The 27,562-nt window shown below is 44.7% G+C and overlaps 3 protein-coding genes across 3 annotated transcripts; 2 read left to right on the top strand and 1 right to left on the bottom strand.

Annotated features, from left to right (window-relative positions):
* Positions 1–289: 289 nt before the first annotated feature.
* Positions 290–3,830, bottom strand: LOC131003829 (uncharacterized). Its single transcript, XM_057930382.1, has 3 exons — positions 3,699–3,830; positions 1,204–2,858; positions 290–311 (listed from the first exon to the last, which is right to left on the bottom strand). Exons 1-3 carry the CDS (start codon positions 3,828–3,830, stop codon positions 290–292), a joined length of 1,809 nt encoding a protein of 602 aa, XP_057786365.1.
* Positions 3,831–12,872: 9,042 nt separating this feature from the next.
* LOC131003828 (uncharacterized) lies at positions 12,873–13,823 on the top strand. The gene has a single exon (XM_057930381.1). The coding sequence runs from the start codon at positions 12,873–12,875 to the stop codon at positions 13,821–13,823; it is 951 nt and encodes a 316-aa protein (XP_057786364.1).
* Positions 13,824–24,998: 11,175 nt separating this feature from the next.
* Positions 24,999–25,463, top strand: LOC131003827 (uncharacterized). The gene has a single exon (XM_057930379.1). It carries the CDS (start codon positions 24,999–25,001, stop codon positions 25,461–25,463), a length of 465 nt encoding a protein of 154 aa, XP_057786362.1.
* Positions 25,464–27,562: the final 2,099 nt, after the last annotated feature.

Raw genomic sequence — 27,562 nt, 5'->3', positions numbered from 1 at the left:
ACTCTCCATGTGTTTAACCCCTTGTGGTTCTTGGATTCCTTAGAGTTCGCAACTGCACTTGAGGTATCACGAAGGTGATGCTCTCACGCAAACTAGGAATTACCCTTAGAACCTGGAGGTAGTGGTCAAACTAAAAGGTTTTACCTCCCAAGAAAAAACACATAGCTCGAGGTAATTATTCTTTGTTCCGATCAGCTTGGAAATCCGAAATCATATGATCCAAAAAGGAACTAAACTGTCTAACTAGTAAACTATCCTTATTCTCTAGTCATGGACTTGAGAATATAATTTACCACAGTTCAGTGTCCACGCTAATTGCACAACAAATATAAGATCTCGTACATAGCAATCCATACATGAAGCTATCTACTGCGGAAACGTAGAATACTGCCTTCATTTCCTCAACCTTAATAGGCATCTTAAGACATAGTCTTTAGATAAAGGAACGCCATATCTAAAAGGTAGCAATCCTTTCTTGGCGGTATTCATACTACAACGAGTATTCTCAGTATCAATGTAAGACACTCGAGATAAGCCCAACATCCTTTTCTAGTGATCCCTTATTACCTTGATCACAAAGATGTATACTGTACCTCTTTAGTCTTTCATCTGAGACTGTTCGGATAACCATTACTTTATGTCTTGACAATAGCTCCATATTGTCGCCAATTAGGAGGATATTATCTACATAAAATGCAAGATAAACCACATCACCGATGACACGAGAGCGATTGACACGAGATGCTTCTCTCCCTCCCTTACGTAACCTTCAGGTTGTTACACATGGATGTCCTTACCTTTTTCAAGGTAATATATATGATATCCATTTGTCAAACCTCGATGGTTTAAGTGAGCTGCTATGGGAAAAAAATGGTCCGAATGTTCTGAGCATGGCACTGGCGAAAATATCATCATAACCTATACCCTTACACTGGGCATAACCTTTCGCCACCAGTCTAGCTTTGAAAGCTACGACCTTGCTCATTCGGGCCTGTCATTATCTTGTATACTCACTTACAACCTAAGGCTTTACTGCCTCCTGGTAGCAAGATTTTCTAGTATACACCCATAGTCTTAATGGATTGCTCCATTGAGGCGTGCCAGGAATCTACATTCTCGTCTTCCACTAATTCCAAGTAGATATCTGGGTCGATTCTCTTATATTCACTACCATGGACTGAATCCAAAGATTCTCCCAAGAACATAAATCGATCGGGTGCTCCCCAAGTTGAAGCACTGGGTCGAATGAATCCCATGTCCAACAACTCTCTTAGTTGCAACTTCAGTTCTTGCAATTCTGCTGGTGCCATCCTATTTGGTGCCTTGGATATTGGTGCTGCTCCAGGTTCCAAATCGATCGTGAATTCCAATTGTCGGTCCGGGGGTAGACCTGGTAGAACATCAGGGAAAACGTCTTGATACTCCCGCACTATAGGTACATCTTCAATCTTTACTTGTGCTTCCTCTTCTTGGCTCAAGTATACTAGATATGCTGTCGCACCCTTTTCTTTTAGTATCTTGTTCGCTTGCATTGCAGAGATGATAGGTGTCTTATTCCATTTTCTATTGATGGCATAAAAACATGTAGGTTCCTGGCCAGGTGGCTGGAATGATATCCGTCTCTGCTCGCACTGTATCACCGCATAGTGTTCTGCTAACCAGTCCATTCCCAAAATGATGTCTGTGCTCCACATGCGCATAAGTCTCAACGTCTTAGCCTTAAGATTAAGAGGTCCTAATTCGAATTCCAAGTTAGGACACACATGTGTAACAGTGGTGACTTTCCCTAAGGGAGTGGCTACCCTTAATTGGAGCTGGGCTGGTTCTACATTCAGTTCTAACGTATCCACACAGGTATATGAGATGAAAGAATGTGATGCTCCCGTATCAAAGAGAATAACAATGGGTACACCTTTCAGTTCCCCAATACCTGTTAGGTTTCCTTGGTTCTTATCCTGATTCTTCTGATTGATAGCATACATCCTTTGATATTGCGGTGGTCTTCCTGCTTGCGGTGCAGGTAGCTGCTTATGAGGCTGGTTTGGATGGCGAAAAGGTTGTTGCTGTAGTGGTTGAGATAGAGAAAGAATTTCTTCCATTGCCCTGAGCTGTGGGTTGGAAACTGATTGGGTCTTCCTCCACTCATCCCTTGCTGTCGGTTGGGGCACTGGCTCGAGTAATGTCCGGGTTTTCCACAAGTGAAACAATTTGGGTTTCCAGCTCTGCACACTCCTGTGTAACTTGTTGTACTTAGGACAAGGGGGTATCCCTCGGTGTCCGGGGTGTGATGTAGCTGGTCCACCATAAAATGATTTATCGCCCTTCACGAATGGAGGCTGAACATTCTGGCCTTGCCATGGATTTTTACCCTCATTTCCATGATTTTCCCATTTGCGTTTTCCTTTCTGGCCTTGGTTAGAGTAGGGACTGTTTGATACTTGCGTATATTGGGTTGATGGAGGCACTGGTACATGTGCCGCTTTCTCTGGCTGCATTGCCAACTCCATATCTAGAGCTCTGTTCAAGGCCTCGGCGTAGGAAAGTGCCGTTTGACTAGCCAATACAACTCTTATCTCTTGTCGCAGTCCGGCGCAAAACAACTCGGACATCTTCTCATCCGTATCCACTCTATACGGTGCATAGCGGGCCAGATCGCAGAATAGTCGATCGTACTCCACTACAGTTTTATTCCCTAGCTTCAAAGTGGTAAACTCCATCTCCTTCTTTTTCCTATAACTTCTGGGTATGAACTTCTCACACAGAGCAATCTTAAAAAGATCCCAAGTGAGTTCATCTAACTGTTCTGGGGCCATAGTTTTCTGCTTTGCTTCCCACCAATAGTCGGCGGTTCCTTTCAGCTGGTAAGACATGCACATAAGACGTTCTGTGTCGTTGCATCTCAAAAATCAAAAGATTCGTTCCATAGCATGAATCCATTCTTCCGTTTCGGCAGGGTCTCCCGTGCCTGCGAAAGTCGGTGGGTTCTATCTTAAGAAAAGTTCTTCCACCCTACTATCTTGAGGTGGGGGCGGCGGCGTAGGTTCTCTGGGTTCTTCCTCATTCTCGGGTATATTTCTGTTCACTCTTCGTGGAGGCATTATGACAATCTACAAGTTTGATCAAAAGATAAGTTCCTCTATGTGACAAGGCTTCTCATACTCTAGTCTCATAGCCGAGTAATTCTCAACATATCATGCATCATATATATATGTATATATATATATATATATATATATATATATATATTCACACATTATCACATAAAGTATACTTAATGCATCAAAGTACTCTGTTTTCAAACAATGTATACAAATTGTCAATTTCTTCATAACAATGCATCGAAACAAGTAATCACTTTTCTCATTTAGTCAAAAATGGCCACTTTGGCCCATCATGTATATACCGTGAAAATTGCCTCAACGAGGTCTTCTTTTGTACAAAATGTATACTATGATCTATAAACTGCTATAGGTCAGTACAAAGTACTACTCTGTTAAAGACCTAGCTACTACGTCAATACTGCGTCTATGTACAAATAGCCCTACCACTGGGTACAGATACTATCCGTTACCCGTGTACTATAGGGGCTTAACAAAACAAGTACAAGCCCTGGTCTGGGATGGAACTATCCATTGCCAGCCAAATCTAAGGGCTATCTAAACAAAGCTACCATATATATATGCATATCTACTCAATACTATCATATCAAAACCATATCCACCCATGACCTCTACCATCACCCCAGCTACCATCGTCACTCCCATCCTCCGTAGCATCATCACCATCGTCCTCTCGAGCGTCACCCAATCGAGGCATACGAGGCACGCCATCCTCAATGTCAGAGTCGGCACGGTGGAACGGGTCATAAGCGGCTATCTCCCGAATCGGGTCTCCTCGAGGAACGTCCGTGATTTATGCTTAATTGTTCTAAATTTTAGGGTTTGCATGTGCATATTTTAAGTTAAATCTCCTGGAATTTGGTGCGTTTTATGGTGTATTTTATGCTTTGCAGGAGATTTAGGATTTCGAGATGAAGAGTGCAAATTTTGGAGAATTTGGGCTAAAAATTATGTTTTTGTGCATGCTCTGGCACGTCAGAGAAGTGAAGCCCCGCATGCCAGACCAGCAAAATGGAAAGCCAGATAAATGCTCCAGATCCAGAGAAGTTATTCGCCAGAATAGCGAAATCACTAGTCAGAGAAGTCATAAGCCAGGTCAGAGAAATCACTTCGCTGCTGAAATCACTTGCCAGAGAAATCACTTCGCTGCTGGAATCAATAGCCAGTGCAGCGAAGTCAGGGTAGAGAAACCGAGAGAAAGCGCCAGACGAATCGAAAGCGCCAGACGAATCGAAAGCGCCAGCGAAATCAAAATCCAGCGGAATCAAAGCCAGCGAAGTCTCGCCAGAGAAATCAACATATCAGAGCAAAGGAATCACTATCGAGAGAAATCACCATTTCTCTGGCGATAGCCATTTCTCTGGCGAGGTCCATTTCTCTGACGACATCCGTTCCTCTGGCGAGAGCCGCGATTTCCGCCAGGGTGGAGATTATTTCCAGAGCGCGCGTTACAGCTGAAAGTTACCTTATCTTTCACGATTATATTGCCTTTAGAGTTCTACTTTGCATGGCAACTTCCATGGTGATCCATAGGGATTTGAAGTCTATAAATAGGGCCATACTTTTCATTGTAAAAATATAATACTTTGCCCTAGTTTTAGACGCCATCTTGGAGATCTATTGGCATCCGAAGCTTAGGAATTTAATTGCTTTCTTAGTTTTCGATTTTAGTTGTTTAGGTTTTAATTTAGTTTTGTTTAGTTTATTCTTGGCTTGTGATTGAGTGACACAATTACACGTTCAAGGATTTTACGGTATTTCGTATTTCAATTCAATTTATTTTCGTTTAATCATGTTTACGCTTTTCGTTCATGTTTATGCTTTCTTTTTAATTATGTAATTTAAATTATGCACTTTAGTTTCACGCCTAGATTAGTTGGTTTTTAATTTACAAGTATTTAATTTCTTAAGTTAGGTTTAATTTGAGTTGTTTAAATTATTGCCTAGGTTAAGTTTAAATTCAAGTCAAGTTTAATTTAAGTTTAAGTTTAAGTTTTAGTTTAATAATCAAACTCTTTACTGCTTTCTTTATTGTTTTTCCTACGATACAATTAGAAGCCCTTTAAGACTTTCCTTGAGAGATGACACTGGGTCAACTTACCATCACTAGGATGTCCTTGTTCTATTGCAAGTCAAACTAGAGGTGTTCTAGGTTGAGTCAAAATTTTGGCGCCGTTGCCGGGGAAAGTTTTAGGCGTTTTAGTTGTGTCGTTTTACTTGCTTTATTTAATTTCCAGTTTTCTCGTTTTCGTTTTTACGTTTCTTCCACTCGGTGCGTTTAATCCGTTTGTTTAGTGTTGTGCATGCAGGGATGCCGTAGTCTTAAAGGCAAACTTGTGTCCCCGTTGCATAGTACGAGCGAAGGGATTTTCAGGAAGTATAACTGCAAAGGAGTGTTCGCTGAAGACAGCGCTGCCAGCTCCGCCAATTCCAGCTCTGACTCTGAACCTGAAGTTCCAGAGCAGAGCGCAGGAGAGGAGGAACAAGATTCGCCAGCCAGCTCTGACTCTGAGCCTTCAGAGCAGCCAACGAAGGAGGATGCCAGCTCTGACCGTACAGAGCACACGACAGAAACGGCAAAACAAGCTAAGGAGGAAGAGGCCAGCACTGCCAGTTCCAGCGCAGAACAGAATATAGACGAGGAGAAGAAAGAGATGGCTCAAAACATGGAGTACATGGGAGACTTCACCAGGCCGGTGGTTGGAGATACCAACACGTCGGCAATCGTGCTCCCCACTGCTGTGAGAAACTACAATCTCAAACCGAATGACTCGAATTTGCTGCCGGTGTTCCACGGGATGCCAAGCAAGGATGCTCTGCAATTCATCCGAGATTTTTGCACACAAGTGCAAACGATTTCTCTGCTTAGCCTCACGGAGGACCAACTCAAGCTCAAGTGCTTTCCCTATGCACTTAAAGACCGGGCGAGGAAGTGGATGCTAACTTTGCCGCCCAACTCTATCACTACGTGGGGAGATGCTTGTGAAAAATTCATGCTGAAATACTACCCAAGTCACAAGACACAGGAGCTGCGAACGAAAATAATGGAGTTCACCCAAGGAGTGGACGAGCCTTTGCATGAAGCTTGGGAGAGATATGAAGAACTCATCCGTCAATGTCCTCAACATCAATTCACTAATGTTATGTTGATGCAGTTCTTCTACGATGGGTTAGTGCAAACTGCCCAATTTATGGTGGATAGCACGGCAGGAGGTAACATAGCTCGGAAGACCGCTGCAGATCTGAAAGAGATTTTCAAGACCTTGGCCGAAAGCTCCCAACAGAAATTCGTCCGTGGAAGAAGAGTTGAAGCCAACGTGTTGACAAATCAATTCGAGATGCAGCAGCAGTTAGGCTCGATCAAGCGGGAAGTACAACAGTTGAAGATGGACAAGATGGAAACTTCAGCTCCGGTGCAGAATCCAGCTCTGCCGAATTCAGCACCGCCGATGTCAACTCTGCCGATGTCAACCCTGCTTAGAGGAATCTATGATTCACGGTAAAGTGCTTAACATTCTATGATTCACTTAGCCGGGTTTTCAAAATTTAATGAATAAAAATTTGAAAACAATTCTCTTGAGTCAAGAACACCAACAATATTCTTACTCGTCTTTCTCTCGTAATTGAAATTATGAAAACCAATTAAAACATGATGCAATGCATGACTCCAGGAACTGAACACGAACAGCAGCCTAGTTCATGCAAACTCTAACATTTACACATAACTCAACTGCCCTGTCAGAGAAATCGCCTAGCCAGAGGAATCAACTTCCAGAGGAAACGACGCCAGAGGAATCGATGCCAGAGGAATTGACGCCAAAGGAATCAACGCCAGAGGAATCGACGCCAGATGAATCGACGCCAGAGGAATCACTGCAGAGGAATCGACGCCAGAGGAATCGACGCCAGAGCTGGAACGAACCCGCTGGAACGCCAGAGCTGGACTTCACGCACCAACTCAACAAAAACAACACTCATGCTTCTTTCTCGATCTAACACTCCTCAAAACCTTAAACTTAACTTATCATGCTCAACTTCAAACTTAGAACACAAAACTCAAGAAAACCTTAATAAGCATTTCTAAGTTCACGCACAGCACAACCATTTGTACAACCTACAATCTATCATGCTTGGTAAAAACAAAGATAAACAAAGAACAAACCTAGCATGCTCCTAAAACACAAACACAAGTTACATCGATTAACAAAAATCGAAGAACAAGTGACGACGACGAAGAACATAGCCGGGCTGCCCTCTTGGGTTCCCTTGCTATGGTTCGAACCAACCTTAACTTCTTCATTAAACATGCTCAAAAACTACCCAAGAACAACATACTAAAAACTTACGACGATCCGTCGTCGTTTCAAATAAAGTCGAGAATCGACATTTTTTCGACGTCGACGAAAATCGAAAAGAAAACCATGGAAACGTAGGTAGAGATGTTACCTACGTGAAAACGTGATCGAAAAGATGATCGGCGCTCGTCTTAGTGCTCAAATCGGAGCTCAAAAGCTTGAAGAAGCTTTAATGGAGGTGTGTGTTCTTGGTGTTTGTGTGTGTAAGAGAAAAGGTGGTGAGTGAATGGGAAGAGAAAGATCGGAGATAAGCAATTCATATAACATCATACATTGAAAGCGCGCACTTCTTAAAAACTTTGAAAGCATTTAAAATCATTGAAACTTTTAAGTCGTACCTTCTTGTTGCGGCAGTGTGACGGCGAACTGAGGGTCAACAAATTTTCTTAGAAGCCTAGAGGTACTATTCTAGACTCGACATTAGAAGCTTACGGTTATCAGAGACATGAAAGAAAACTTATGCTCTGATACCACTCTGTCACACCCCAATTCTTGAATGAATAAATATAATCGAGGTGCAACTAATTCATAGAAATAAACAAGGAACAACCTTGTTTAAACCCGAATAAAATAACAAGTCGGGCTAGTCCCCTTTGGATCACAAGTTTAGTGTCATGCTTCTGATAACCAACATTTAGAATGAGATACTTGTGAAATAATAGTCTCGGCTCAACAAAATATATATATAAGTTGAGAGTCAAAGCTCGATAAGAAACATAATTCAGAATTTACATAAAGGTCTTATGTTAGATAAACAGAAGACAAAAGAGCTAGTACAACAGCGGAAGACAAAATACGGAGTTGAACCCTAGCCTCAGCTCTGCCCCGTCAGCACCGACCAATCAACCTGAAAACATTTGAAAGTAATTTTGGGTTAAGTACTAATGTACTTAGTGGGCTAGCATTTTTATAAACATTTTGTAATCATAAGAGCAGTTTATCCAATTATACTTGACATGACTTAGAAGATTTTAAATTGAAATAACTTCTAAGCATGTTAAAACATTTCGTAGTATTGCGCGCAATTGTCACACTCCCTTTCCGTTACTCGCTGTGATCCCGGACCTTTTAGCCACCGACGGATCCATTTCTCCTTCTTACTTGAACTGAGGGCGTAACCCAGTCAAGTTCCCATTTGGGACCCAATGCTCCGGAACACATCGCGTCGAGCACCCTTATAACGCCTCATACATACATGATTAGTGCCCGAATGGAGATCAACCCACCGAGTCAGCTAATAGGTGTACACAATTCTCAAATAACATGTTAGGTCAAGAGAGAACCTCGATCGATTCATTGTTGCGAGCCTTAAACAGAGCAGAGTGCACAAAATATTTTATCGGATAAACAATTTTCATTTCATTGAAACATTTAAGCTCAATAGCTAAATCATACATTTGGAAAATAAGCCCACCTGATTAGGCAATGCCTGTCGTTTAATCTTAACTCTGGATCGGAAAAGCAGCGCTAGTCCTCACGGTCTACAAAGCCTACAAGAAATCTATAATCTTAATAGGTCTCCTGAATCTAAACCAAGTCACGGTAAAGTGCTTAACATTCTATGATTCACTTAGCCGGGTTTTCAAAATTTAATGAATAAAAATTTGAAAACAATTCTCTTGAGTCAAGAACACCAACAATATTCTTACTCGTCTTTCTCTCGTAATTGAAATTATGAAAACCAATTAAAACATGATGCAATGCATGACTCCAGGAACTGAACATGAACAGCAGCCTAGTTCATGCAAACTCTAACATTTACACATAACTCAACTGCCCTGTCAGAGAAATCGCCTAGCCAGAGGAATCAACTTCCAGAGGAAACGACGCCAGAGGAATCGATGCCAGAGGAATCGACGCCAAAGGAATCAACGCCAGAGGAATCGACGCCAGAGGAATCGACGCCAGAGGAATCACTGCAGAGGAATCGACGCCAGAGGAATCGACGCCAGAGCTGGAACGAACCCGCTGGAACGCCAGAGCTGGACTTCACGCACCAACTCAACAAAAACAACACTCATGCTTCTTTCTCGATCTAACACTCCTCAAAACCTTAAACTTAACTTATCATGCTCAACTTCAAACTTAGAACACAAAACTCAAGAAAACCTTAATAAGCATTTCTAAGTTCACGCACAGCACAACCATTTGTACAACCTACAATCTATCATGCTTGGTAAAAACAAAGATAAACAAAGAACAAACCTAGCATGCTCCTAAAACACAAACACAAGTTACATCGATTAACAAAAATCGAAGAACAAGTGACGACGACGAAGAACATAGCCGGACTGTCCTCTTGGGTTCCCTTGCTATGGTTCGAAGCAACCTTAACTCCTTCATTAAACATGCTCAAAAACTACCCAAGAACAACATACTAAAAACTTACGATGATCCGTCGTCGTTTCAAATAAAGTCGAGAATCGACGTTTTTTCGACGTCGACGAAAATCGAAAAGAAAACCATGGAAACGTAGGTAGAGATGTTACCTACGTGAAAACGTGATCGAAAAGATGATCGGCGCTCGTCTTAGTGCTCAAATCGGAGCTCAAAAGCTTGAAGAAGCTTTAATGGAGGTGTGTGTTCTTGGTGTTTGTGTGTGTAAGAGAAAAGGTGGTGAGTGAATGGGAAGAGAAAGATCGGAGATAAGCAATTCATATAACATCATACATTGAAAGCGCGCACTTCTTAAAAACTTTGAAAGCATTTAAAATCATTGAAACTTTTAAGTCGTACCTTCTTGTTGCGGCAGTGTGACGGCGAACTGAGGGTCAACAAATTTTCTTAGAAGCCTAGAGGTACTATTCTAGACTCGACATTAGAAGCTTACGGTTATCAGAGACATGAAAGAAAACTTATGCTCTGATACCACTCTGTCACACCCTAATTCTTGAATGAATAAATATAATCGAGGTGCAACTAATTCATAGAAATAAACAAGGAACAACCTTGTTAAAACCCGAATAAAATAACAAGTCGGGCTAGTCCCCTTTGGATCACAAGTTTAGTGTCATGCTTCTGATAACCAACATTTAGAATGAGATACTTGTGAAATAATAGTCTCGGCTCAACAAAATATATATATAAGTTGAGAGTCAAAGCTCGATAAGAAACATAATTCAGAATTTACATAAACGTCTTATGTTAGATAAACAGAAGACAAAAGAGCTAGTACAACAGCGGAAGAAAAAATACGGAGTTGAACCCTAGCCTCAGCTCTGCCCCGTCAGCACCGACCAATCAACCTGAAAACATTTGAAAGTAATTTTGGGCTAAGTACTAATGTACTTAGTGGGCTAGCATTTTTATAAACATTTCGTAATCATAAGAGCAGTTTATCCAATTATACTTGACATGACTTAGAAGATTTTAAATTGAAATAACTTCTAAGCATGTTAAAACATTTCGTAGTATTGCGCGCAATTGTCACACTCCCTTTCCGTTACTCGCTGTGATCCCGGACCTTTTAGCCACCGACGGATCCATTTCTCCTTCTTACTTGAACTGAGGGCATAACCCAGTCAAGTTCCCATTTGGGACCCAATGCTCCGGAGCACATCCCGTCGAGCACCCTTATAACGCCTCATACATACATGATTAGTGCCCGAATGGAGATCAACCCACCGAGTCAGCTAATAGGTGTACACAATTCTCAAATAACGTGTTAGGTCAAGAGAGAACCTCGATCGATTCATTGTTGCGAGCCTTAAACAGAGCAGAGTGCACAAAATATTTTATCGGATAAACAATTTTCATTTCATTGAAACATTTAAGCTCAATAGCTAAATCATACATTTGGAAAATAAGCCCACCTGATTAGGCAATGCCTGTCGTTTAATCTTAACTCTGGATCGGAAAAGCAGCGCTAGTCCTCACGGTCTACAAAGCCTACAAGAAATCTATAATCTTAATAGGTCTCCTGAATCTAAACCAAGTCACGGTAAAGTGCTTAACATTCTATGATTCACTTAGCCGGGTTTTCAAAATTTAATGAATAAAAATTTGAAAACAATTCTCTTGAGTCAAGAACACCAACAATATTCTTACTCGTCTTTCTCTCGTAATTGAAATTATGAAAACCAATTAAAACATGATGCAATACATGACTCCAGGAACTGAACACGAACAGCAGCCTAGTTCATGCAAACTCTAACATTTACACATAACTCAACTGCCCTGTCAGAGAAATCGCCTAGCCAGAGGAATCAACTTCCAGAGGAAACGACGCCAGACGAATCGATGCCAGAGGAATCGACGCCAGAGGAATCAACGCCAGAGGAATCGACGCCAGAGGAATCACTCCAGAGGAATCAACGCCACAGGAATCGACGCCAGAGGAATCGACGCCAGAGCTGGAACGAACCCGCTGGAACGCCAGAGCTGGACTTCACGCACCAACTCAACAAAAACAACACTCATGCTTCTTTCTCGATCTAACACTCCTCAAAACCTTAAACTTAACTTATCATGCTCAACTTCAAACTTAGAACACAAAACTCAAGAAAACCTTAATATGCATTTCTAAGTTCACGCACAGCACAACCATTTGTACAACTTACAATCTATCATGCTTGGTAAAAACAAAGATAAACAAAGAACAAACCTAGCATGCTCCTAAAACACAAACACAAGTTACATCGATTAACAAAAATCGAAGAACAAGTGACGACGAGGAAGAACATAATCGGGCTGCCCTCTTGGGTTCCCTTGCTATGGTTCGAACCAACCTTAACTCCTTCATTAAACATGCTCAACATCTACCCAAGAACAACATACTAAAAACTTACAACGATCCGTCGTCGTTTCAAATAAAGTCGAGAATCGACGTTTTTTCGACGTCGACGAAAATCGAAAAGAAAACCATGGAAACGTAGGTAGAGATGTTACCTACGTGAAAACGTGATCGAAAAGATGATCGGCGCTCGTCTTAGTGCTCAAATCGGAGCTCAAAAGCTTGAAGAAGCTTTAATGGAGGTGTGTGTTCTTGGTGTTTGTGTGTGTAAGAGAAAAGGTGGTGAGTGAATGGGAAGAGAAAGATCGGAGTGCAGCATAGGAGATATATATATTGAAGAGAGAGAGAACAGTGAGGCGGTGGTGGTGGTAAAAAAATATCAAGGAAAGTGGTGGGTTCGGCTTTGACGGAAGATGATGGGTTGGGCTCTCATTTATGCATACTCATGTGTAATTAAAACATAAGGCCCAACATAAATTAAATCCCAACATACCTAAAATGCTTGAATGCTTAATTAAATAAATATGCAATGCATATAAATTAATTTACTAAATTTACAAATGCTTTTGTAAATCAGTTTTGTTGGAATTAAAATAATTTCTTTTTCTCAATCCGGCGTGAATTATCTTAAATCTAAGTTCAAAAATAATTCTAATCATAATATAAATGGCGGGGTGTTACAATCAAGGGCAGAGCAGACCGTACTTCCAAAATTTTAATCAAGGACAGCAAAACGTGAATGGTGGATGGAGAGGTCAGCCGAGCTCTGGATGGGTAAATCAAAATTCTGGAGGAAATCAATATCGTCGACCATCCCATATGGGATATCAACAACAGCAACAATACTTCCCACCGCAGCCGAGCGTTCCACAACAATACCCACAACAGTATCAACTGTCCCCAATGCAGCAAGGGAACTTTCAACCTCAACAATTGCAGAATGCGCAGCAGTTTGAAAAGCAAGTTCCACAGCAGAGGCCGTCTTTGGAGGAGACTATGCAGTCCTTCATGGAGATCAGCAAGGAGAACATGGAGATGACTAAGCAAAATTTTGAGTCTCAATCCGCCACAATAAAAAGACTTGAGGCTATCGTAGGGCAATTGTCGGGCACTTTGAACAAAATTCAACAGCAGCAGCAGCCCGGGAAATTTCATGGCCAACCTCTGCAAACTCACCAAGCTCAAGCTGTCACTGTTCTTCGCAGTGGTAAGATGGTGGATAACAAAATGGATGTTCCTGTCCAGACCAAAGAAGAGTTGCCGAGCTCTGCCTTCACCAGAGAAAAGCAGCCGAGCTCTGCCTTCACTAGAGCAGAGCTGCCAAACACTACCTTCACCAGAGCAGAGCTGCCGAGTCCTGTCCAGACTAGAGCAGAGCTGCCAAGCTCTACCTTCACCAGAGAAGAGCAGCCGAGCTCTGCCTTTACCAGAGCAGAGTTGCCAAGCTCAGCCCAGACCAGACCAGAACTGCCGAGCTCAGCTCTGACCAGCCCTAGCGATGGAGAGAAGGCAGAACAACATAGGAAGCCAAAAGATGGAGAGATGGAAGAAGGAAAGGAGGACAAACTTCACAAGTCTACTACACCTTATCGACCTCCGATCCCTTTCCCGGGCTGATTGAGGAATGAAAAGATGGATAAATAGTTCACCGACTTCTACAACATGCTTGCCAAGGTGAACGTGAATCTGCCCCTCCTTGATGTGATCAGAAAAGTCCCGGCGTATGTGAAGTTTTTCAAGGAATTAGTCTCCAACAAGCGGAAGTTCGAGGATAATGAGAATGTTTTGGTCTCAGAAATTGCAAACTCGATCATACAACAGCCTCTGCCACCAAAGCAACGCGATCCAGGTAGCTTCGTGATTAAAATTGCTTTAGGAAATGGTAAGGAAGCTACGGGAATGTCAGATTTGGGTGCTGTAATTAACCTAATGCCTTACTCTATTTTTAAACAATTAGAGTTAGGTGATTTGAAACCCACTCGCATGTGTCTACAACTCGCCGATAGGTCCGTTAGATACCCCCGTGGGATCGTAGAGGATGTTTTGGTGAATGTTGGGGGCTTGATTATTCCCGTAGATTTTGTGGTTCTCGAGATTGGGGAGGTGCATGAAAATGGTGTAGAGCACACACTACTGTTAGGAAGACCGTTTATGGCAACCACTAACACCTTAATTGATGTTTAGGATGGAAATATTAAAATGACCGTGTTAGGGGAGTCAGTGTCTTTCTCTGTGCATGATAGTCGTGCTATGCCTTCTGCAAATTTTATCAACGAATGCTCCTTTATAGATCCTATTGATGGCTTGGTTGAGAAGGTATTTTTACAGGAGCAGGAGTGTGTGGAAGTCTGTGCTGGATCGGCAGACAGGGAAGAGCTAGCTCGGGAAGCTGAAGAGTTCAGCTCTGCACTTGCCAGCTCTGCCCCCTTCAGCTCTGCAACCTTCAGCTCCCCACTGCCCAGCGCTGCACCCTTCAGCTCAGCTATGCCGAGCTCTGTGCTGCCCAGCTCTGCCCAGCCAGTTATGCCGAGCTCAGCCATGTCCAGTCCAGCTCTGCCGAGCTCAGTGTTGCCCTGCCATACGGAGCTACCCATTGATGAACAGAGGAGAACCAGGAGGCCAGCGCTGGAACTGAAGGAACTCACAGCCAATCTCAAGTACATGTTCTTAGAAGACAAAAAGGAGAAGCCGAGGTTCAGATCGGTAGCGTTGTCCCTGAATAAAGAAGGTGTGTTGCCAAAGGACGTGTTTGACCCTGGTGCAACTCATTCTAAGGAGAATTTCAGAGGAGACGGACATCGCATGAAAACCGATTATGGGCAGTTGAATACTTCGATGGTGGCGGGGTCTCACACTCTGCACGATCCTCACTAAAGATCAAACTGAAGTCGGGCTGGAGACTCTAACTCTAGCGCTTGGTGGGAGGCAACCCACCGTTGGTTTGTTTATGTTTTCCTTGTTTTGTTTTTCTTGTTCTTTCCTTGTTTTTCGTTGTTTGTTTTGTGTTTTTCCTAAGTTTCGGTTGCTTTGCGGATACTATGATGCTTGGTGTGCATGTCTTGTTTTCAGCGCTGCAATTCTCAATATGCCGCCAGCGCTGCTGCCACCACCTATACTTCTCCGCGCTGCACTTCTCCGCGCTGCACTTCTCTGCGATGCACTTCTCCGCGCTGCACTCCTCCGTGCTGCTCTGCCAGCGCTATACTTCTCCGCGCTGCTCTGCCAGCACTGACCTGATTCAGCGTGGCCACTTTCTACTCTGCATCGACCACAAACTCCACTCTTCACCACCTCGCACGATGCTTCAGTTCTCCATGCCGATAATCAGGGACGTTTTCTCACCTCTTCTTATTTCTTTTGTGCCCTGAGGACATGGCATGCTTTAAGTGTGGGGGGGGTGATTTATTGTGCTTATGCTAGGGCAAAGTATGATCTTTTACAATGAAAAGTATGGCCCTATTTATAGACTTCAAATCCCTCTAGATCACCATGGACGTTGCCATGCAAAGTAGAATTCTAAAGGCTATAGAATCGTGCAAGATAAGGCAACTTCCAGCTGTGACGCGCGCTGCAAGTCATCTCCATTCTGGCCGAATTCGCGGCTCTCGCCGGAGAAACGGCTTCCACTCTGGCGCACTTGTCTGCTCTGGCCTTTTGATTTCTCTGCTCTGGGCTTTTCATTTCTCTGGCGATTGGTTTCTCTGCTCTGACTTCGCTGCGATGACTTCGCTACGATGACTTTTCTCCCCTCTGACTTGTGATTTCGCTGCTCTGGCGAATGACTTCTCTGCTCTGGAGATGTCGGCTCTGGAAATTCCGCTTCTCTGACTATTGATTCCTCTGACTAGTGATTCCTCTGACTAGTGATTTCTCTGGCTTCCCATTTCCCTGCTCTGGCATGCGGGGCTTCGCTTCTCTGACGTGCCAGAGTATGCACAAAAACGTAATTCTTAGCCCAAACTCTCCAAAATTTGCACTCTTCATCTCGAAATCCTAAATCTCCTGCAAAGCATAAAATACACCATAAAACGCACCAATTTCCAGAAGATTTAACTTAAAATATGCACATGCAAGCCCCTAAAATTAGAACAATTAGGCATAAATCAATGACAACAGAAAGGCTCAAGAAAGAATAAGTTCGGCTCAAATTGGCATAACAAGGGACTTTATCACATTCATCAACAAAGAAAAATCTGGGGCCCTAATCAAAGAAATGTGCCCTAATCACACAAGTCATTATCAGCAATAGAAGTCCTTAAACAAAATCTAGATTCCCTAGTACAGCAAAGTCTCACCAAAAATGTGCAATTTTTTTCTAAATATGGCCCTGATCTCACTGGTGGGGTACTATCTGTAAGCTCACAACTACTATCATGCATACCATACTCAACCACCAAATCAAACCATGACCAAAATCAGCATGCATATTCTCATCACCATCAAACAGTGCAAGTAAGACTCGATTCAAGCAAGACTCTAAAGACACTAAAACCTGAAAAATCAAAAGATAAAATAAAACCTAATCTAAGAGTTCAGGGGAAAAGAACTTAGTCATTTTGGTCGGAGGGCTCATCCTCCGCATTCAACCTGTCCATGATTGCCTTAAAGCCAGCGTTCATTGCTTTGAATCCTTTCTCCATGGTGTCCCTCATAGTGGCCACTTCTCCACCCAACATCAGCAGCTCGTCCTTAATCTCCTTTAGTTCGACCGTCAGCGGCAATCTCGCTACTGACCGGGCGAGATGCCCCCTACTCCTTTGCAACTTTCGATTCCGGTCTAACTGAGCTGCCCTCCGGGTGGACCAGGCGGTTGCCACCTCTCTCATCAACCTCGACAATCCGCCAACGCACAAGACACCCGATATCAAGGAATCTGGTCTCCACCACAGCAGTTTCATCTGGGGCCTCAACATTGAAATTTGTGAGTTTCTCCGCCAGAAGGGTCGCCAGCGGGCATAGGGAGAGGTATTTGTTGGTATGGGTTACCCCATACTGAAACTGCATTGCCGTGGTGAACTCGGAGTTCACCCTCTTCTTCTCCACTATGCACCAGAGCAAGAAAAGCTCTTGTTGCGTGACCATATTTGACCCCTCGATCCGACCGTAAATGTTATATGCCAACCAACGATGGCATATCTGTAGAGATGGGTCACGGATTTTGTTGGACTTGCTGATGTTCTTCACATACTTGGCCCTTGTCGAGATTTGAGACCAGTACTGGTCAATCTGACTTCGCCACTCGGGTGGATCCATGGTCTCAGCTTGCTTGTACTCATCATCGTACACCTCCTTGTCCTCAATCACCCCCAAGTGGATGTTCAAATCGTTGATGGAAAGTGGGAACATCTTCCCCCGCAGTTGGAAACGCAGGGTACCTGGGGTTTCGATCATATAATTCCCCTTCGGTTTGAACTCTACCGTACTCATAAACTCCTCTGACATTTGCTTGAATGCCAACACATTCCATCCCAGAACTTTTCCCCAACCAATGTTCTTAAAATACCCTTCTACACGCTCTCTTATTCCAAAGTCGTCCAACACCTCAGTGATCAGAAAATACCATGGGGTTATCTCCCGATTCTGCAGAATGGCATACCTCTGGCTGTCTCTCGGTATAGCCGCCTCCATGGTGCTAGGTCGTACCAAGCCCTTGCGCTTAACACCCTTCGGCCTTGAGGTGATTGTACTTGTTACCGGCTTAGCAGGGGCAACGACGTCCTCCGAATTGGAGCTTTCCACAGTTTCAGTCTTCTCTGGATCTGCCTCCCATGGTACTTTCGTTTCCTTAGCTTTTCCCTTCTCGGCTGCAGTAGGTTTTCTCTGTCTCCGGCTCTGTTCGCCTTTGGTTCTGGTCTTACTGCCTGCCGGTGCTGGTCCAGCCTTAACGGGCAGTGGAGGCTTTGCAACATCGAGCTTCCTTTTGACCTGATGAGCCTAGGTTTGTGCTCTATTTTTGTGTTTGTTTTAAGTCTAGATCGAGTCTTTTTCCTTGTGTTTGTGTCGTTTGGTCGCCTGGGAGGGCATAGTTCAATGGCAGGGACCAGCTCGTGGGAAAGAGGCCAAAATGCCAGAGAAGCGGAGTGCCAGAGGATTCAGAGGGCCAGAGGATTCAAAGGGCCAGAGGATTCAAAGGACCAGAGGAATCAAGCTGCCAGCGGGTTCAGAGGGCCAGAGGATTCAAAGGGCCAGAGGATTCAAAGGACCAGAGGAATCAAGCTGCCAGAGGATTCAAAGTGCCATAGCAGCGAAGTCGGCTTTGCCAGAGAAATCGAAGCTGCCAGCGGAATCAAAGTGCCAGAGCAGCGAAGTCGGCTTTGCCAGAGGAATCAACTGAGCAGCGGAATTAGCCGAGCAGAAGAGTCCTCCGAGCACTCTAGGGGTCGATAGTGCTGTCACTTCTCGTGAAAGAGGTATGCGCCGGAAGCAAAGGGGATTTGGAGGCAAAACCATCCCTTATGCCCATAAGTACCGCACGAGAGCTGGCAGGCAAGAGAAGGAAGGAATGCAAGAGAAGACGGAGGCACAACAGATGGGCGAGGAAGGATTGCAAGTGGGAGTCCGAGAAAGGCGGAAGGCGGCAGCTATCCAAAAGAGACCGATAAGGCCAAACCAACGCCTTATCCAAAAGGAAACATATCTTCATGAAGATTAGGTCTGAAAAGGGATAAGCATCTCCATGCTTGCATGGATCCGGCCACACTTAATGGGCTGGGCCTTCGTAGCCTAATGACTCCTATAAATACCCGATGAGCTTCACAAGCCAAAGGGTGCTAAAATTTCGTTCTGTTGTGCATTGTTTGAGAGTTGAAGCTAGCCCAGGCTGTGGGCGTAATCTCGTACATTTCTGTTTATGTTTTGCACGACACTTTCGGCCGTAGGTACTTCGATTTTCATTTAAGTAATTTCAATTCCAGTATGTTTTCCTTTACATCTTTTGCTTGTGTTATTTACGTTATGGTTGGCTAAATTTATATTCTGATTTGGGCAAGATGATCTAAGCATGAATGAATAAACTCGAGATGTCTAATTTGAGCATAACAACTATATGAGCATATTCCTGATACACTAGGTTTGATTCCATAAGGCTATAATAACTTGGTTAATTAATTGATCACTAGTTAACTAGGGAGTTTTGGTCACAAGTAATAATTTGGGCCAAAGTCGAGTTGCCATCGACCTCCAAAATAGTACAACTGGTGTTGGAGCCGTGACTGCTGTGAAATATCGGCGTAAAAGTCAAGTGGGTCTATCTAGCTCTTAAGGCATTCTGGGCGAAGCACAACTAGCGATAGGCCATCGCAGAGAGCGTGGATGTTGTCCGGGGTAGTTGATTTCCATTAGCTGACCCTTCCAAGGGATCATAAACTGAAAGGATAGATTGGGCAGGGGGTTTGTTGTGTGCGTGACGAGTGACAATAGGGGCACAACAATTCTTATGCCTATAACCACTGGTATGCGAATATAGTGATTAATCTTTGCACCAATGATCGAGTGTTAATTCATGTTTAGTGATTCGAACCCAAGTCAGAATTGTTTTGTTATTTGATTTATCTCTTTTTTTATTTCAGTTTAGGTTGGATACCCGTTCTGCCCATAATCACATTTTGGTCAGAACACTGCAGAAAACAAAACCCTTTTGCAGGAGAAGTTACTGCTCAGTTCCCTATGGATTCGACTCAGGACTTACCACTAGCTAGTCTAGTTGTGGGCACAGGATAAATTTATTTGCACGAAGCTCAAACGACAGCTCCGTCAAATTGGCACCGTTGCCGGGGAACTGAGAGCGCTAGTAATTTCTTTTGTGATTTTTGTGTGAGTTTTGCCTTCACGTTTGTGTATGCGTCGTACCAGGAGTGCAGGTAACGAAGACCTTTTGTTCAACGAGGAGATTGAGCGACTTGTTCGACTGAACAACGCTAACAGACGCAGGGCGGAGCAAGAAGCACAGGCAAGAGAAAGGCAATTAGAAGCAGAGAGAGAGATGGCAGAAAATCCGGAAGGACAGAATGACAACAACAACAACAGGACCCTTCGTGACATGATGTTCCCAAGCAACCTGAATCTCAGGCCGTCAGCAATAGTGTTACCCGAAATCACTGGAAATTGGGAGCTGAAGCATACTCTTATCCAAATTTTGCCCAAATACAGTGATATGCCCGGAGAGGACCCTCAAAGACATCTCCAAGACTTTGAGATGACATGTGGAACGGTGCGCACCGCAAGTTAAGCCCTTGGCGAGTACATCCGACTCCTCACTTTTCCGTTCTCTCTATTAGAAGGAGCGAGGGAGTGGTTGTACGATTTGCCCGAACGAAGCATTCGGACCTGGCAAGAGCTGCAGAGTAAGTTTTTAGAGCGATACTTCCCAGCCGCACGGATCCAAAATTTGAGAACTCGAATAAGCAACATAAAAATGGGATCGGGAGAGATTCTATGAGTATTGGGGAAGGTTCAAGCAGATGCTGGCCAAATGCCCACAACACCAAATACCGGATCATGATCTTATTCGGTATTTCGTGGGAGGACTCCGAAGGCAAGATAGGCAATGTATACACGCTGCATGTGGAGGATCGATCCTAAACAAATCTGCAGCGGAAGCTTTCAAGCTCATAGCCGACATGGCAGAGGAATCGAGACATGAGGATGGGACTATAGTAAGAACTACTCCGGTGCCGGCTCCTTCTGCCCAAGACGAAAAATTGGACAAGCTTTGTAACATGTTCGAGAAATTTATGACGAATCAAGGAACACCCAATCAAGGGATTACCAATATTCGGAAGCCTGTGAAGGCATGCCAGCTTTGCATGGCAAATTCACATGCAATCGATGAATGTCCACAACTTTTCGAAGATGAAGAGCTTAATGCTATTGGGCAACAGCCAGGAGGAAACAACGGAGGGCAAAACCAGAAACCTTTTGAGCCCTACAGGCAGCAGTACAACAATCAAGGATGGAGGCAACATGCGAACCTTAGGTATGGCAACAACAATTTTTTGGGGCCAAACCAAGGGCAGACGGGTAACCCATAACAATACTCGCAACAACCTCAACAGGCAAGAGGATCCTCCCTATCAGAGCTCGTGCATCAAATGGCCCAACAACAAGTGAAGTTCCAGCAAGAGACCGAAAAGTTCATAATGGAGACGAGAGGAGGAATGCAGAATGTGAACTCCCAATTATCACATCTTGCCCAAGCAGTCGCCAGACTTGAAAGAAAACAAGGGGCACTCCCATCCCAAGTGGAGGTGAAGAAGGTGAATGCCATGACACTCAGAGGAGGAAATGAGTTTCCAAAGGTTGATAAGGAAAAAAACAAAGAAAAGCCGGAGATCAACGAGCAAGTCGGAATGGGATCAGCAGATGAGGAAGAATTTGCCCGAGAGAAAGAGGCAAAGCGAAAGGCGACAGGGAAGGGTAAAGAGAAATCAAGCCAGACTGAGCCCATAATCCCTTTCCCAGGCAGAATGGCCAAGGAACAAGAGAAGGAAGAATTAACCGAATTGGTTAAAATCTTCAAGAAGGTGGAGGTCAATATGCCCCTTTTGGTCGCGCTACGCTCTATGCCCAGATGTGCAAAATTTCTCAAAGAACTCTGCACTCGGAAGGTCAAATACACGGATGATGCGAAATTTCAAGTGGGCGAATCTGTATGCGCAGTCTTACAACGAGATATGCCAATAAAGTGTGGAGATCCTGGCATGTTCTACATCCCGTGTGTAATAGGAACCATGAAGGTGGAGAAGGCAATGCTCGATTTAGGGGCATCCATCAACGTTATGCCCTTATCCATGTACCAGGACCTGGAGATAGGACCGCTGAAGCCTACCCGAGTGGTGATCCAACTGGCAGACCGATCAAATGTCTACCCAGAGGGGATATTGGAAGACGTTCTGGTCAAAGTGGAGGAACTAATCTTTCCAGCGGACTTTTACATTCTCGACATGGGGAAGTCAAAGGCACGAGATCCGGTCATGCTTTTGGGCAGACCATTTCTAAAGACTGCCAGGACTCGCATTGATTGTTATACGGGTAAGCTAACATGTCAGTTTGAAGGGGAAACGGTGACCTTCGACATATACAATGCCATGAAACATCCAGCCGATACAGAGATGGTGAAAAGTGTCGACATGATCGAGAAGGTTGTTGAAGAGGTTTTGCCCAGAACAGCATTCAAGGAGCCATATGACATTATAATCCAGAATGGCATAACCGAGGAGGATTTGCAAGAAGAGCAATTGCAAGAGGCGGTGAAGGTACTTAATGCATGGAGCGAAGGGGTCAACCACACTGAGGCGCTGAAAATCCCCACCCTGAAGGAAGAAGACCGACTTGTTCCATCGATCCAGAGGGCACCCAAGCTCGAGCTGAAGTCTTTACCCAAACATCTCAAATATATCTTCTTGGGCGAGGATGACACTTTTCCCGTAATTATCAATTCAGAGTTAACACTCGAAGACGAGAACAAAGTCAAGATGACTTTGGGGAAGTACAAGGAAGCAATTGGATGGACCCTAGCCGACATTAAGGGCATAAGCCCTACTGTATGCATGCACCGCATATTACTAGAGGAAGATGTTGTTCCAGTCCGGGACCCCCAGAGAAAGCTAAATCCAACCATGAAGGAAGTTGTGATGAAGGAGATACTCAAACTGTTGGATTTGGGCATAATATACCCATTATCCGATAGTAGGTGGGTAAGTCCAGTACACGTTGTGCCTAAGAAGTCGGGCATAGAAGTGGTGGAGATTGAATTCCGGGAATTGATTGCTACAAGGTTGCAAACCGGCTGAAGGGTGTGTATTGATTACCGCAAGCTCAACCAGAAGACACGGAAGGATCACTTCCCTTTGCCCTTCATCGATGAGATGCTGGAAAGACTTGCGGGGAATCAATATTTTTACTTTCTAGATGGATACTCGGGCTATATGCAGATTTGGGTCGCGGAGAAGGACCAGGGCAAAATGACATTCACTTGCCCTCTTGGGACGTTTGCCTACCGGAGGATGCCAATTGGGCTATGCAACGCCCCGGGCACATTCCAAAGATGCATGATGAGCATATTCTCAGATCTCCTTGAGAATTTCATCAAAGTCTTCATGGATGATTTCACGGTGTATGGGCAAACCTTCGACTCATGCCTAGCCAATCTGGAGAAGGTGCTAAAAAGGTGCGTTGACAAGAGTTTGGTGTTGAACTATGAGAAGTGCCACTTTATGGTCAAAGAAGGGATTGTGCTCGGACATGTGATCTCAGGCAGAGGAATAGAAGTGGACAAAGCAAAAATTGAAATCATTGCCAAGCTACCATACCCAACTAACATCAAGCAGTTACGAGGATTCCTTGGGCATGCTGGATTTTACAGGAGGTTTGTGAAAGACTTTGCAAAGATTGCCCAACCTATGACAAGGTTGCTACAAAACGAAGTGGAATGGAATTTTGATGAGGAATGCAAGAAGGCTTTCCAGATCTTGAAGAACAATCTGATCTCCGCACCCATAATACAACCCCCTGACTGGGGTATGCCTTTTGAGGTGATGTGCGACGCCAGTGGATATGCCAGTTCTTGGGCATAAGCGGGGAAAGGAGAGTCATGTCATCTATTATGCCTCGAAGACACTGAACGGAGCCCAAGTCAATTATTCAACGACTGAGAAGGAGATGTTGGCAGTGGTGTTCGCCTTTGAAAAATTCAGGTCTTACCTGCTTGGAGGAAAGACCACAGTTTACACCGATCATGCGGCTCTGAAGTGCCTTCTGGCCAAGAAGGAGTCTAAGCCCAGGCTGATTCGATGGGTTCTACTTCTACAAGAATTCGACGTGGAAATAAAGGACAAGGCTGGAGCACAAAACCAAGTGGCCGATCATCTAAGCAGGATCGTGAGGAAGGAAGAAGGGGAACCAATCAAGGAGATGTTCCCGGATGAACAACTGTTCTATGCCCAAGGAAGAAGGGAAGATCCATGGTACGCAGATTTGTGCAGTTACCTATGTTCTGGATATGTACCCCCTGGATACACTTATGCCCAGAAGAAGAAATTGGCCAAAGAAAGCAGAGAATATATTTGGGACGAACCGTATATGTGGAAGCAATGCAGGGACCAAGTGCTTCGGAGATGTATCCCACAAGATGAGCAAAGAAGCATCCTAGAATTTTGTCATTCAAAGGAGTGTGGGGGACACTTTGGCCATAAGAGGACTGCAGCCAAGGTTCTGGAGTGTGGTTTTTATTGGCCAACAATCTTTAAGGACAGCTACACCATCTGCAAGAATTGCCCACAATGCCAGCGAGAAGGAAACATAACCAGGAGGAATGAAATGCCCATGATGCCTATTATGCCCGTAGAGATTTTTGACATTTGGGGAATGGACTTCATGGGTCCCCTTCCCAGCTCAAGAGGAAACTTGTACATCCTACTTTTGGTGGATTATGTCTCCAAGTGGGTGGACGCAAAAGCATCCCCGACGAATGACTCAAAGGTAGTGGTGAATTTCTTGAAGACTAACATTTTCTACAGGTTTGGTGTGCCCAGAGCAATCATCAGCGACCAAGGATCCCACTTCTGCAATTTCTCGGTCGAAAACTTGTTCAAAAAGTATGGAGTCCAACATCGGGTCTCAACAGCCTACCACCCACAAGCCAATGGACAGGCTGAACTCTCAAATCGCATTATCAAAACGATTTTGCGAAAGACCGTTGGCCCCACAGGGAAGGACTAGAGTCTTAAGCTGGAAGATGCCTTATGGGCATATCGAACTGCATACAAAACTCCATTCGGGATGTCACCATATCGAATGGTGTATGGCAAGAGGTGTCATTTACCGGTGGAATTGGAGCACAAGGCTTTCTGGGCAGTGAATAAAGTGAACTATGATTGGGACAAGGCAGAGCAAGCAAGGAAGCTAGAGATCCAAGAGCTCGAAGAAATCAGGAGAGAGGCATACGACAATGCTGTTCTCTACAAGGAAAGAATGAAAAAGAGCCACGATGCCTTGATCACAAACAAGCAATTCAGCTTTGGGCAAGAGGTTCTCCTGTACCAGACACGATTCAAATTTGCACAAGGAAAGCTGAGTACCAAGTGGACCGGCCCATTTGTGGTAAAGACCCAATTCCCAAATGGAGCTGTTGAGATCGGAAATCCAAAATCTGGGAAAGTGTTCAAGGTGAATGAACAAAGGCTGAAAGCCTATTATGGGCATAAGCCCGACGCTGGGGAAGAACTGGATCTCGACCCAGCCACAAGCACCTTGGATTAATTGAAAGGTATCACGTCATGCCCAGGACGATAAATAGGGCATTGGCCAGGAGGTAACCTGGTATTTTCGTTTAGTTTATTTTTTTTAGTTTGTTTCGCTTTCTTTTTGTTTGCCTAGGTACCCGGTTATGCCCACAGCTGTGGGCGAATTTAAGTTTCCCGCCTTCGCGGAAGTTTGAATGTGTTTTGCAGAGACAGGGGGAGCAGTTATGGGCAAAGAGCAGTCGATTGGAGAAGCATTGATTCCAGGGCAGAAGGGGGCTCTCGGGTAAAACGCGGCTGAAACCGCCTGACGCACGTCACATCACGCGACAGTTGTCAGCCCCTACACCCCCAAAACCCTAAAACCCCTACCACGACGTCACTACCCTAACTATCCAACTTCCCATAATCACCACCCTCTTTCTCGGCCTCTCGAATACAAAACCACCACCCAGCCACCATGGTATCCACCAGACCCAAAAACAAACTCCGAGGAATACCCCAAGGAACAGAAATCGATCTCACCGGAGAAAGCCCCTCACCGTCAAAACCAAAAGCTTCGAAAAAGAACCCACGCCAAAAACCACTTCCGATGGACACTACACCTACCCCCTCATCCAAAACCCTACCGCAAACCGAGAGCCCCTCGCCGGTGGACGAACATGCCATTGAGAAACTAACGGCGAAAATAGATGTCCCTACTCTCGGCGCCGGAGACCAGCATGCAGCTAAAGGAGAAGGCAAGGCGACACCGGAAAAGGCGAAGGAAGGCGAGGAAGAGCCATCCAAAAAGAAGCGCACCCCCACTGCTCCGAAGAGAAAGAAACCAGCGGCCGAGAAATCGGCCACGCCGGCCGAAGGATCATCCAACGAAAGAAACGAACCCTCTGGTTCGGTGATGCAGAGCGAGGAAGGGGAGTCCAGCGAAGAGCAAGAGGAAAATCCGACGAAGAATAGGAAGAAAGTGATCAATCCGACCCCGATTCGAATGATAAAGGGAGAGCCGGCATCAACATCGAGGAACAAGAAGAAGACAGTGAAGAGAGGGATCGCTGTGCCCAAGATCCGAGACATGGACGCATTGGAACCCTTGGACATAGTAGACAAGGTGAAAGAGTACTTCAAGAACATTGGCTGGAAGGCGTTTCTGGAGTGGCCAGGGCACACATACGAGGAGGTGGTCAGGGAGGTGTTTGAATCGGTACAGGTGGACATCAACCAAGCCTGCGGACCCTTGGGCATGAGCTTTTCCATGTAGGGGGAAGTCAGAGATATGTCCGTAATTGAACTCAACCTCAACTTGGGAATGGCGGAACTAAAAGACCTGCAAAAGAAGGAATACAAGGACGCGAAGAAAGGAATCCCCACCTTTACTGCACAAGAGTGGGATGTCATGTGGGCAGAGATCGGCGATGGAGGCCAGTTCAGAACCCAGAAGGTAAAAGGGCATAGGATTCGCGACTCAGCCCTGAGGGTTTGCCATCGCATTCTCTCGTACTCCTTCTTCGGCAAAATTGACAGCGGAAATGCTATGTCCAAAAAGGATCTCTACATCCTTTGGGCAATGCACAGCGGGGTGAGGCTCAACTTTGGAGCCTTTCTGATCTAGCACATCGATTCCATAATCAGCAAGCCTAATCAGAGGCTTTCCTGCATTCAGTTCACCACCGCTTTTGCCAGGGTGAATGAAATTGAGATTGAAGAGGGGAACACCAAAATTGAGGCAGAGAAGCTGAACATCGAAGCCCTGATCCGTAAGAAGGATGTCAGAAAGGATCGGGGTGTGCCCAAATTTATCAATCCGGACGAGAGGGAAATTTCAGTGGCCGAAGGCCAAAGCCCTGCTGTGGGCAAAGGAAAGGAAAAAGTGGAGGAGTCAGAGTCAGAGGAGGAAGAGGAGAGTCAGCTGGACAGAATCGAGTCCCTGATTGTGGAGACCGAGAAAGCACTGGCAGCGACCCAGAAGGCCCTTCTCGACTTCTTCAAGCATCAAGGGTTCAGGTACCCACCTGCACCTGCCCCTTGAATTCTACCCTCCCTAGGATGTTAGTTTTAGTTTGTTTTGTTGCGTGTTTGTGTTTTTTGTTCTGTTTGTTTGTTTGCGTCTTTGTGTTTTTG

This window comes from Salvia miltiorrhiza, unplaced genomic scaffold, assembly GCF_028751815.1.
Source record: "Salvia miltiorrhiza cultivar Shanhuang (shh) unplaced genomic scaffold, IMPLAD_Smil_shh original_scaffold_273_2, whole genome shotgun sequence".
Taxonomy (NCBI): Eukaryota; Viridiplantae; Streptophyta; class Magnoliopsida; order Lamiales; family Lamiaceae; genus Salvia; species Salvia miltiorrhiza.
The sequence above is the reverse complement of the archived record's forward strand: the minus strand, read 5'-3'. Positions and strand labels throughout refer to the sequence as shown.